An 11,528-nucleotide genomic window follows, 5' to 3' on the forward strand; every position below is an offset into this window, starting at 1 on the left:
GTATCTTGTTGCATTTTATGCATGTTACGAAACAAAGAGAAAACGCCCCGACCGTATGTACTCCTAGTGCTGGTTGTAAGAAAAATTCCCTGTGTCTGTTTATGGACCGAAACTTAAAATTTCTATGATTCACGCAATTACTCTGCCATAATTTTCCCCACCGATAAAGATAGGCCATGCGCGAATTGATTATGAGAGGTGACCTAAAGAGTCAAATTGTTGTTGCTGTTGGGGCAAATGTGAATGGGTCGTCAAACAATGACAGGGTCAAAGTAGTGATGTGTAAACATTGAACATCAATATGGCGTCCGGGTTTTTTAGTAGCTAAAAACCAGGTGTCTATATGTAGCAATGGGAATTCCGCACAGACCAAAGGTGAAAATAGAAGTGGGGATTTTTCCTGTTTCTTACATCTACGGTATTTAAGCGGGCGCATGAGCTTTTAACACCCTCAGATCGTGGTTGTGAATGCAGGGAAAGATCTCAGTGCATGTAAATGCGGTCAGAGCGACGTTCTTATTTCAACCAGTAAGTTACTCAATTTCTAAAATATTTGTTTTACGCGTTTTAAGACAGTTGCACTTGTGCGTGTGTATGTTTTACATGTTTGAGCTTTGTGAAACTATAAAGAAGAGTCTTCGCGCCTTTGTCTTTCCTTTGGTTGTACAAAATGTATGTGACAGTCTAGATATATTTTTATAACATCACAATTGCAAACAATATATATTCCTATTTTGTTGGAGGTGGGATTGGTTACAGTGCACATGCTTGCTATTTGAATGCACTGTTTGTTTCGACGTAGATACATGTATAAACCGACCTGGTCAAAGCCTACATGACGTATTTATTTCAAATCTGCCGTTTACATGTAGACCTACAGGCACAGTACAAATAGAACTAGACCGGATCAAATGATCTTCTGGTTCTGAAATTTCAGAGATTTATATGAATATCTTTTATATTTCCTTAGCGGAACGTGAATGTTAGTATTTCCTTCAATCGATTTGGTACAGATGCATATATCAGTGTTCTTTTGAGGAAACAATACATGTAGGTCTATAGAAGATTCAGGAATTTTTAAGGGGAGGGGACACAAATAGATAAAAAAAACTCTGTACCTCTTAACATGCTTGATCCGCCATTGTACACGTAGCCTCTCGAGATTCGACATGACAAGCATCGTTAACGTTTTATCTACAAATATTTTAATCATAGATAAAAAAGGCTTTGCGTCTCATAAAGCATTGCACGTAGGCCTACATGTATCTAGGAGGGCATTGTTCAAAGCTGTGGGACGAAAACCAAACAAATCATGATACTAACTTATTTAGAACATAAGGAGATCTCTCACTGAACGGCAAGCATTGAGTATCGGGGTGTTTCTATACATTAGGATCGATTTCCTTATCAGATTAGAGTAAGCAATAATAAACACTGTCACGTTATGAGATAATGTTCACACATGGAACATACAGCGGGGTGAATTGGCTTATTCAAGCTGGTGAGGTACGGTGCATTTTTAAAACTGTTAAAACTGTCTTACAATGATGAATTTATGTTCAAAACATCTCACATCTTATTTTTCAAAGCTTTGACTTTTTACTTTAAACTTATGTTTTTAGACTTTTTTCAAGATACTCAAGGTATTTGCAAAAGGTATTTCCAAATGTCACTCAAAATTTCTTAATAATTGAGAACTTTATTAGTCACTTTATTAGTCATGTTTTTAAAATAAAATATGTTGTTGACTGTATTACTTGATTGAAATCGTTTCCATCTTTATGTCTAATAGTTGGTCATTTGAACCTTCCAATTATTATTCGGCATCAAAAAATTAAAATAACCTCAAGGGCGGATCCAAGATCTTTCCAAAGGGGGGGGGGCGATTTTTTAAGAATGAGAGGCTTCGGGTACGAAGTCGACCTTCGGCCCTCTTGGGGTGTTTTGGAGAGCAAACGGTGCTTTTTGGAACGGTTAAAAACTATAAATCAGCTGGTCAAAATTCTAATTCCAAGAGGGCGCCATCAAACCTCCCCCCAATTTTATTTCTATTTGATTAAAATTAACCAATATACACATTACATTTTAAATGACTCAAATAATGACTAAATTTGCCGAACTGATTTTCTTCTCATGAAACACAAAGTATTTGCCTTGGTTGTTCCCAATGCTCACTGAGTACTTCTAAATAATAATTACTTCATAATTCAAAAGAAAATCTTCTGCTGACTTGATAAAATTTTACTTGACGGAATTGCTTCCTTGTTTCTTGTTTATCTAGTTTATTTCTGTAAAATTTACAGAACTGGTTTTGCAATTTTTTGTCTTGAACTTGGTTAGCAACTTCAAAGGTGTCACTAGAGAAGCTTGAACAAATGACGTGTATGAATGGTGTTATTTTGGTGTCCGACTACATTCTTCTAAAGTGAAACTAGCGGCTTGTTTTCATGACACACAATTACGGTATTTCCCATACTCATTGAGTATTTCCAAATAATCATTTACATCATAAGTCCTCATCTGATATTTTGCTGACCCTAAAAAACTTTCCTTATCAAGACTATTCTATTAACTTTGGATACTAAGCACCTGGCTTGAACAATGGACAGAAACGATTAGGAGCAACGTTAGTCTATATTGATAATACCCATTCGTCAGGGATATAATTATTATTATTATTATCTTGATATATAAGGTATTGCTATTACCTTGAATGAATATAGTGAAATAATTAACCATAATGAGAGTAAAGAACCATGCATAATTAAGCGATTTATTCTGATGTTTTGATGCTGAATAATTACCTCAAAGTGCAAGTGACAAAAAAATTGATAATTGAAGCGACTTAAATTGACTGACTTCTTTTTTTGTGAAAATAAAAGTATTTTTTATCTGGGAAAGTGAAATGGGAAGAGTTTATTCCTGAATCGAATTGCGGAAATGATTTTAATTTTTTTCCCTGGAACAAATTCGTATTTTTACGGGGATAAACAGAAACACCACTTCATAATTTTAAATAAAAAACTTAGCAGTAAGGTAGTTCGAACATTTTGACGTGTTTAAATTACATTTTTACGTTTGGCTAGTGTACCTGACTTGAAACAAGCGGCTTTTTTCATGACTCAAAAATAATCGATAACTTCATTAGTCATCATCTAAAAAGAGAATATTTTCTGACTGTATGAATTTTCTCAATCATAGTTATGCTACTGACTTTGGACATAGCTTAAACATGTTAAACAAACTCAACATTTTTAAATGTTTTCAGTAACAGATAATGCGATTCCTACATCAAAAATATATTGTTTTTTTTGTAATTTATAAAGGGCTGCGTGCCTCTTAAGAGTTAAAACATTACCCCCCCCCCCCCAACAAAAAACTTACTATAGTCAAGGAGTTATAACTCCTTGCTATAGTCCTCGTCTACCTTTTTACGAAGCGAGAAAAATGGGTAAGGTCGTACTCCCTCTCCACAACAAAACGTTTATGTAAAAGGATACATGTGACACCACCGAGTTAACATACTTGGTTGTTAAACAAAAGTTCTAAGTTTCATGTTACCGTACCTATAAAAAAGAAAGATCTTACATGTATCACCTTTCATTTTCTCATTGATTTCAACCAACGAAAGATGAAGCGATGTCATTTTAAAACTGAATTATCATGAATCACGCCTTGCACCTCTATCAATTATTGACTGCAATTGTATTGATATCTGGCTGGGGCCCCATGCATGGGTATACATTTGTTGGGAATGAGTCAGCTCTTTCAAAGTTTTATTAAGTTTTATTCCGAAAGAATACTTTCATTCCACATATTTCCCATGTGTGTTTAAGGGGCAAACACAGACGGCCATTGATTCACACGCTTTAACTTTGACGTGACTGCCTCTTTTGATAGGGGTCAATCAGCTCTTACTTTAATCCCGATGATGTCTGCCTAAATAACTAGCCCCTTTTAAATGCATTATATATAGACAGTGCCTATACAATGTATAAAACAATATAATGCAACGTGCAGAGTTTAGCTACCAACGGATATGGTCAGCATGGGATGAATTCAGAGTCTTTTTCGCCCGTCACATTTGAAGGCAAAGTCGGTGACATCTGGTAGTTAATAGTTTTAGTAACTCTGCACCACAGTATTTGAGGCCGTGCCCTATTGTCAAAATCTGCTGAACATTTCCACTCTTTACGTATAGCTAATGCGGATTTCCATTTTTTTTTGCAAGTGTTAATTGTGCTAGATTTTACAAAAGAAAATCCCCGCCTTCCTGCAATTATGACAGTCACGTATTCTTTATTTTGTCTAATAAGGGGTCACCTAAGTTCTTAACTACATACAGGTACATGTACTGTATAGGGAACTTTGATACATGTATATCTTTTTGGCACGTTTTTCAGGCCCATCTATTCTAGGGAAGTGCCATAACATTGTAGAGTGTTCATCAAAAGTGAAACTAACAAGTACTTTTGAGGCTTCACGAGATTAGAAGAGAACACACCCACCTGAGATAAGATGGCACACAGCAAACCACAGGTAAATAACCCATCAGATAACTGTATTTCAATCATGATTTCACTTAATGATTATACTTGCAGTGGGATATCGACTCAGTATGAATTGACTACCGTGGAATATTAAGTTCTTCTCTGTTTTTATCCTTTTAACTGGTTTATTATGCAGTAAATGTACACATATGTAAACCTATTAGAGAAAAAAAAACGCACTGGATATTTTAAAACGCGGTACTCTTTCAGAGTGTTAGCATGTCACTAAAAAGAAAACTATGTTGAGGATGCATAAACTGTTTTAAAAGAAAACCATGTACACGGTATGATAAGGTCCAAGAATTACTATGGTGTATTGTTTGAATATTATAAGTAAGGTAGGGGTGAAAATACCATGGGTAGGATATATAAACAACCTGTTTACCATTTTTTTCACATTACACTGGATGTTACTTTATTTGCTGGGATTTAGAAAACTAAGAATCTATGACATAACATGCATGTTAATGTAGATAGATAGATAGATGGATCATTTATTTTAAAGTGAGCAGAAAGTATAGAGTGTTTTTACATGCTTAGATTATATACCCACTATATTTATACAATCAACAAAAACAAATTCATATTATACTCCACTTGGTCGAGTCAATATGGCCGTAATAAAACGATAACATAATTATTATTAATTAACATCAGGACAATAAACAGTTTACAGGTACATGGCACATGCAGTGCTTGTCTTCAAAATGATTATACCTTTATCACTAGCCATGCAAAACGTTTTGCACATATATGATGTACAGTTTACAAGTGCACATATAGCTCAGTCTTAGAGTAACACACGATAGAGATCGTAAGTTTTCTTAGGTGCAGCTCAAGAAAGAATAGAAAAGGAAAAGTTTAAGCGTACAACATAATTGATCGTTTTGAATAATTATTTTGCTTTGATATTTTAGAAATAAATACAACTGCTCTAGGGTCACGAGATACGGTATTTAATCTTTAAATTCCAACTAAACAAGTTAATAAATGATCACAAGACAGTGCTTCATATGTAAAAAAATGAAAATATTTGTTTAAAATTATTTATAGGAAGCTGGTTTCGAGTCAAAAAGCAAATCTTTACAGAGAACTAAAAATAACCAAACTTAATTGAAAAATTAATTTGGTGAGTAAGTAAAATGTTTAGAAAATTTCTGTAATTGCCATTATTCCTTAGTTTGAGATCAGCACGTCCATGTCCGAATGAATGTAAGAATAAAAACGACATAAATAAAAGAAACAATTAACCAACTACTGTCCGTCAATCAGTCAAACTATAGCCGAATACTTGTCTGTTAGCTTCCTTTTGTCGGTGATGAATTTAAGTGATGCTAGAAGTCTATTGACGTCGAAGTATATCGATCATTACATGTTGATTCAATATTTTAATAGCAAAATGTAAAAACGGTGGCGAACAAACAAGGAGATGGTGATTCGAGCTTCGTCGCAATTACTAATATATTTAAAGCTTGTTTACATCACATTACTGCGTTGTTTTGGGGATTTCGGGGATTCAATCCAATAAATGATCTGTAAGAGACCATTGACAACCCGTCTTTTATTTGTTGAAATCTTGCAAATAAAAGATCCGGCATCCGCTCTGTTCTGTAGGCACGTTTCGTTATGGACAAACCTCTGCCCTTGATCACAGCATGTGGTGATGGACGCAAGTTTACCATCAACGAAGAAGCTAAAAAGTGCCTGCTGAACATAGACAAACCAATGTCCGTAGTAGCCATCGTCGGCAAATACCGCACGGGCAAGTCGTATCTGATGAACAGGCTTTACGGCAAGAACTCTGGGTTCGACCTGGGCAGCACGGTCCAGTCTAAAACCAAGGGGATCTGGATCTGGGCCAGACCTCACCCCAGGGATAGCAACAGGTACCTGTTGCTGATTGACACCGAGGGCCTCTATGACGTGGAAAAGGGGGACTCGACCTACGACACTCAACTTTTCACTTTGGCTGTTCTCCTTTGCAACTGCTTCGTCTACAACAGTCAAGGAACTATAGATGACGATGCCATAAGAAAACTACAGTATCCTTTAATACATGTATAAAAATGATATGAAACAGCTAAGAAAAAAGCGTGCTTGATTGTGTATACTGGGCTCATGTATTGGCCTCTGGCTTATGGGCTTATGTATAATTCGTGTAAACAAATATGATAATAAAAGTTTTTTCCTTGAATATCTTAAAAATCAGCTTAGTGGCAGAATTGACAGAGCATATTAAAGTCCAAGCCGGCAACAAGGAGGAGACAGGAGAATCATTCAGCAAGTACTTTCCACAATTCATATGGGTTGTACGTGACTTCGCCCTTCAGCTTGAAATCGACGGAAGAGCATGCACCTCTGGCGAATACCTTGAGCACGCCTTGCAGCTGAAAAAGGGCAAGAGCAGAGCCGTTGTTGACTTCAACGTCCCTAGGGAGTGCATCCGGACGTTTTTCCCCCAAAGAAAGTGCTTCGTTCTCCAGAAACCAGTCGAAGATGAGGCGTTGCTCCATCGCTTGGACCAAGCCAAAGATAGCGATATTAGGCCAGGGTTTCTGAGAGAGGCTCAGAGGTTTTGTGAGGCGGTCTGGACTGGCGTGGATGGTTTTACAGTACAGGGGAATACAATAAACGGCAGAAGTAAGTTCCTCGTTGATGATTTTGGTAAAAGAGTCTAGCTGTTGGCCTAATGTTATTGATTTAGTATACGTGTGATAAAATGTGTTAATGTTAAATGACATTTAACTTTGTTAAATTACAGGTTTCATACATGATAAATGATAAGTCAGGCCTTATATGTGAAAGAACATCTTAAATTCCTGTTCTCGAATTGCAATATGAAATGTCTAAACTACATAAATATATGTCTAGATCTATAGTACTTCGACAGATGCCTTATAACCTAATTACTTGGTTTTGATTTAGTCATACTGTTTTTCTCCTTTCAAAAGGGTACCTGGCCTTGGCAGAAACGTACGTGAAAGCCATCAACGATGGTGCTGTGCCATGTATTGGTACCGCAGTGGAGACCATGATGCAGGTGGAGTGTCAGAGGGCATTGGAGGAGAGCGTGAAACACTACAGAAAAACAATGGAGAAGACCACTGTACCGAACATGCCTCTTTTTCTGCATGAGTTATCAAGCCTTCATGAGCAGGCCAATGAGGAAGCCCTCCGTGTTTACAAGGGTATAGCTGTATTTGACGCTGAGGGGATTTTTCAAACGAAATTACAAGTAAGTTATTTCAGTAAAAAGTTAACACTATAAACAATGTCAAATATATATTTTGGGGTGTTGAACCTCATGAAAGAAATCAGGCAAAACCCACATAAAAGTGGCGGAGGTTAACAACCATTTACACTACTGCTTAATTGTTCAAATGAGTCTCCTTTGTTGTGTCCTGTTTTTGCAAACTAAAATGGTGAGATTGCATGTAAGTGGAATGAGTAGAAACATGTGCTTGTGTTTTATAGGAACAACTGCTGTCTATCTATGACGAGTTTGTGCAGAAAAACAAAGAAGCTTCAAGAAAAAAGTGCAAATCTATTCTGCAAAACGCGTATGCCGATATTGCCAGCAATATCCAGGCTGGTCACTATGCAGTCAAAGGGGGGTACGGGAAGTACCAAGCAGATTATCAGAAGGTAAAAGAGGTATACGCCAACACAGAGAGGAAGGGTCCATGCGCTGACGAGGAACTGGCACAGTTCAATGAAGCCAAGAGAAATGAGGGGAAGGCGATTTTGACTGCTGATAAGGTAGAAATTGATTAACATCTAAATATGTTAAATTCGTTGTCTTTTTCAATGAATTATCTAACTGGGGAAATTTTTGTGCATTGGTGGTACTTTTAAGTAAACCCGAGTTCTTTTCACTCTCAGGCGATGTCACAAAAAGAGAAAGACCTTGCAGAGGCCAGAGAAAAGCAACAACAAGAGGCATTGAGGGCTAAATCCCTGGAAGAGCAACAGGTGCAGCTACGACAACAACTTGTAGACAAGGAGAAGAGCAACCTCGCCATGATGCAAAAAGTCCAAGCCGAATTTGATGAGAAAATCCGGGTCACTCAGGAGCGCCATGAGGAGGACATGCGGACTAAGGAAGAAGAACACCAGCGCCTCCTACAGGAGGGCCTCCACACTCAGGCAGAGCAGCACAAGGAAATGCTGGATGAGATGAGACAGAACCAGAGGGAGCTTCAGGAACAATATCAACAGCAGGTTGCCAAGATGAAAGAAGATATGTTGCGTCAAGAGAACCTTATTAAAGAAATCAAGGAAAACCCACCTAAAAGTGGCGGAGGTAAACATAACTATTTACACTAATGCTTAATTAATTGTTATAATGAACAAGTGTAACTGTAAAGTAACCTCACTTGAATAAAATAGTAAGAGATGTGTCTTGCTGTACTGAATCAGATGGGTTCTTTCAAATTATTTATTTTATTTTTGTTATTATAATAGACAATTGGTCGAAACTTTGTTTTTCAGGTACTGTCCGTTCTATTGGAGAAGTTGTCGGACAGCTAGCAAGTCTTTTTATTTTTAAGAAATTTTTTTGATCACTAAAGTACACTTTCCCGTAACTGACCCAGCAACAGCAGTAAAAACGGATGCTAATTTTATATTGCAGGCATTGGGGGATTTTTAGGCGAATTACTTGGAGGAGTTGTGTCAGGATTTTTTGAAGGAATTGGAGGAGGCCTCTTAAAGAAAATTTTTTGAATTCCTAACAAGGCGGAACATACATTAAACTGCTTGTGATGATTCAGATAACACTTTGCAATATATTACAAGTCTCTATTGACTGTTAACTTTCTGTATGTTATTCCCCAATGTCAACTTAACTTTTTAGTTAAAAAATGGAGATTGCGTCGTGAAGTCTCTCTCTCTCTCTCTTTCAGTGTGTACAAATCAAATAGCAATAAATGCTTAATACTCTAAAGCTCACTTTCAAATTAACCGTAAGTATTATTTCTAAGTGGAAATCTATTAATGCCGCTTACATGTATTTTAACATCGCTAAATATTCGTGTAAGTGTAAACTTACATTTAATGTATTGTATTTGCATTAAGCACATTTGTGTGCTTGAATTGTACATGTATTCAACATCGCTACAGTCATACAAATAACTTCATACTGTACATGCAACGAAATATGTTTTGAAAATAGATGTGTTATATTCAAGAGAGTTTTATTTTGTTTTATTGATAATTTGGTCAAGGCAAAGCAGGTCCGTTATTTTTTCATTGGTGTTGCTTATGTTCGTATGCACTGAAAATATGTGTAAATATCATTATTGCTTAGGGACAACGAAAGTAGGCCCGGTAATATTCCCCTCACTTTCATCCGCGCATTATATTTGAGAAAATTAGTAGAGTGATACAGAATAGTCAAAAATCTTCTAGTATATCAAATACGTGCAATGAACCATATGAAACAACACTATATGCAAAGTAAAGGGTATGAAAACAAACGCAAACGATAACCAACTAACGCAAAGCCTGTCATGATTTTATTTTCATGAAATTGAGTTTATATTTTACGCACTCAGGTTACTTGTCGGAAAAAAACTTATTGTTTGCTTTAGTAAGTAAGTACGTTTATTAAGACATGGTAACCAAAAGGTTGAAGTTAAACATAAAATGGAGTGAGAATAAAATTAACAAATTTATAAATTAAAATAATGATAATATAATATAGGATATGCGAATAGAACTAAATGAGAATAAAAAACTTAAAATCTAAAATTCAATAAATAATCATAATTATTTTTTGCAGGGGCATCTGAAAGTTTGTGTAAAAGAGGATGGAGTAATGAAAAATAAATACAATAAAGGCTAAAATGACTTTCAAAAGTAAAACTCAGACCACTAATGGTTTAATAAAGAGAAAGCAATAAATGTGTTTTTAAACAGTGTTATTTCGTTTGCTAACACATAACCGAATGGCAAGTAGCAGCTGACATTAAAAGTTTAAAAGGGTGTTTATTTTACTAACCGAATAACGTATACATGGCACTCGATCTGTGTTACCTTGTGATTTTGCACAGCAATATCAAAGGCAACGCCCTCTGAACCAGCGGTGACTAGCCATGTTTTACCAGTGCTTACGTCTAACAGGCATCCAACTTTCTTCAATGTCCGAGAACGTTAATCATTTTCCTTTATAATAATTTAAATTGCCACGTTTATCAGGGCTTTGATAACTGCTTCCAGAAAATTATTCGATGGCATAAGGAACAGGTTCACAGTTAATGAACAAACTGGGATATACACACACTGGACAATAGAAGTGTCACCCCCTAACTCAGAGTAATAAAAGTAGTCAGATCTTGGGTAGTAATAATGCCTGGTCTACTTATAATGTGACTAATGAGTATAAAGCAGCTATACCATGGAATTGTATTGTTGGTCTGGCACATGTACAGCAAATGTTATTCCTGTCTTCCTCCAATATGGCAAGATACAGGCAATTATCTAACGGTTATAGGTGCACGTTATTAACCTGAAGAAGTGGAATATAAGCAATTTTAGAATAGCGATACAATTGAATTGTTCAGTCAGAACCGTGCAGAGGGTCTGGTCTCGGTATGGCTCTGATGTGTCGTCCAAGAAAAACTACTGGCCGTGATGACCGACGAGTGATTTTGATGTCCAGGTTGCCACAGTTCGACACTGCTTGTCAGTTGACAACACAGTGGAACAATTTCACACATAAGAATGGATCTGTGAAAATTGCTAGGTGTCGGTTACATGCTCCTGGATTGTACAGCAGGGTAGCAAGACTGAACCCTCTTATATCGTTACAAAATTGGCAAAGTAGAGTGAACTAGGGTCAACAGGATCTGAAACTGGACAGTCCATGACAATTGGTCCTATATATTTTTTCTGATGAGTGTCGCTTTGGTCTGACCTCTGATGACAGACGGGTGCGATGCTGGCGAACTGCTGGTAAAGCATTTGAACCACATCCAC

General features: G+C 36.6%; 1 protein-coding gene across 1 annotated transcript; it reads left to right on the forward strand.

The window, feature by feature from the left end:
- The first annotated feature begins 242 nt into the window (after positions 1–242).
- LOC106166866 (guanylate-binding protein 1) lies at positions 243–9,738 on the forward strand. Its single transcript, XM_087009016.1, has 8 exons — positions 243–528; positions 4,404–4,539; positions 6,165–6,592; positions 6,760–7,190; positions 7,502–7,785; positions 8,025–8,309; positions 8,433–8,853; positions 9,184–9,738. The coding sequence occupies exons 2-8, from the start codon at positions 4,519–4,521 to the stop codon at positions 9,273–9,275; spliced, it is 1,962 nt and encodes a 653-aa protein (XP_086865142.1). The 5' UTR covers positions 243–528; positions 4,404–4,518; the 3' UTR covers positions 9,276–9,738.
- Positions 9,739–11,528: the final 1,790 nt, after the last annotated feature.

Source organism: Lingula anatina, chromosome 3, assembly GCF_051362555.1.
Source record: "Lingula anatina isolate TDL-2025a chromosome 3, LinAna3.0, whole genome shotgun sequence".
Lineage (NCBI taxonomy): Eukaryota > Metazoa > Brachiopoda > Lingulata > Lingulida > Lingulidae > Lingula > Lingula anatina.